At 64.4% G+C, this 629-nt stretch overlaps 1 protein-coding gene across 1 annotated transcript in view; it reads left to right on the top strand.

Moving 5' to 3' along the window:
* CAV3 (caveolin 3) overlaps nt 1-629 on the top strand; it is a 3,795-nt gene that overhangs the window by 2,929 nt on the left and 237 nt on the right. The window contains exon 2 of the mRNA XM_010146368.1: nt 367-616. Within this exon, the coding sequence (XP_010144670.1) occupies nt 367-616 (250 nt within the window). The remainder of the gene's footprint in view (nt 1-366; nt 617-629) is intronic.

Raw genomic sequence — 629 nt, 5'->3', positions numbered from 1 at the left:
CGCCCTGCTCCGCCCGGGGGCGCCCCAGCCACAGCTCGGGGTTTGGGAACCCGTCACGGAGTGGCCAAGCCAAGGGTCTCGAGCCATGGGCAAGCCCGTGTGCCACACTGCCCATGGGCTGGGGCCAGGCAGCGCTGGCAGCCCTCTGCCACCTCCGGCCGGGTCCTCTGTGCGGGCAGGGGCTCTGTGCATCGGGGCTCATCCCTGCTCGGTGGCTGCGGGGATCCATCTGCCCCAGCACAGCCCTGCTCTCGCCAGCCCCCTCCGCCCGGGCTCTGCTCTCACGTTGTGGGGCATCCTCGTCCCTGCACTGGAGCACTTACTAGTCCCCCAAACCCCCCTTCCCTCCGTCTTCTCTCCTCCCAGGTGGATTTTGAGGATGTGATAGCTGAGCCCGTGGGAACATACAGCTTCGATGGTGTCTGGAAAACCAGCTACACCACCTTCACCGTCAGCAAGTACTGGTGCTACCGGCTGCTCTCCGCCATCCTGGGCATCCCCTTGGCAGTCATCTGGGGCTTCCTCTTTGCCCTCATCTCCTTCTGCCACATCTGGGCAGTGGTGCCCTGCATCAAGAGCTACCTGATAGAGATCCAGTGCGTCAGCCGAATCTACTCCCTCTGCATCCA

This window comes from Buceros rhinoceros, unplaced genomic scaffold (assembly GCF_000710305.1).
Source record: "Buceros rhinoceros silvestris isolate BGI_N320 unplaced genomic scaffold, ASM71030v1 scaffold31542, whole genome shotgun sequence".
Lineage (NCBI taxonomy): Eukaryota > Metazoa > Chordata > Aves > Bucerotiformes > Bucerotidae > Buceros > Buceros rhinoceros.
This window is presented reverse-complemented; position numbering and strand designations above follow the sequence as displayed.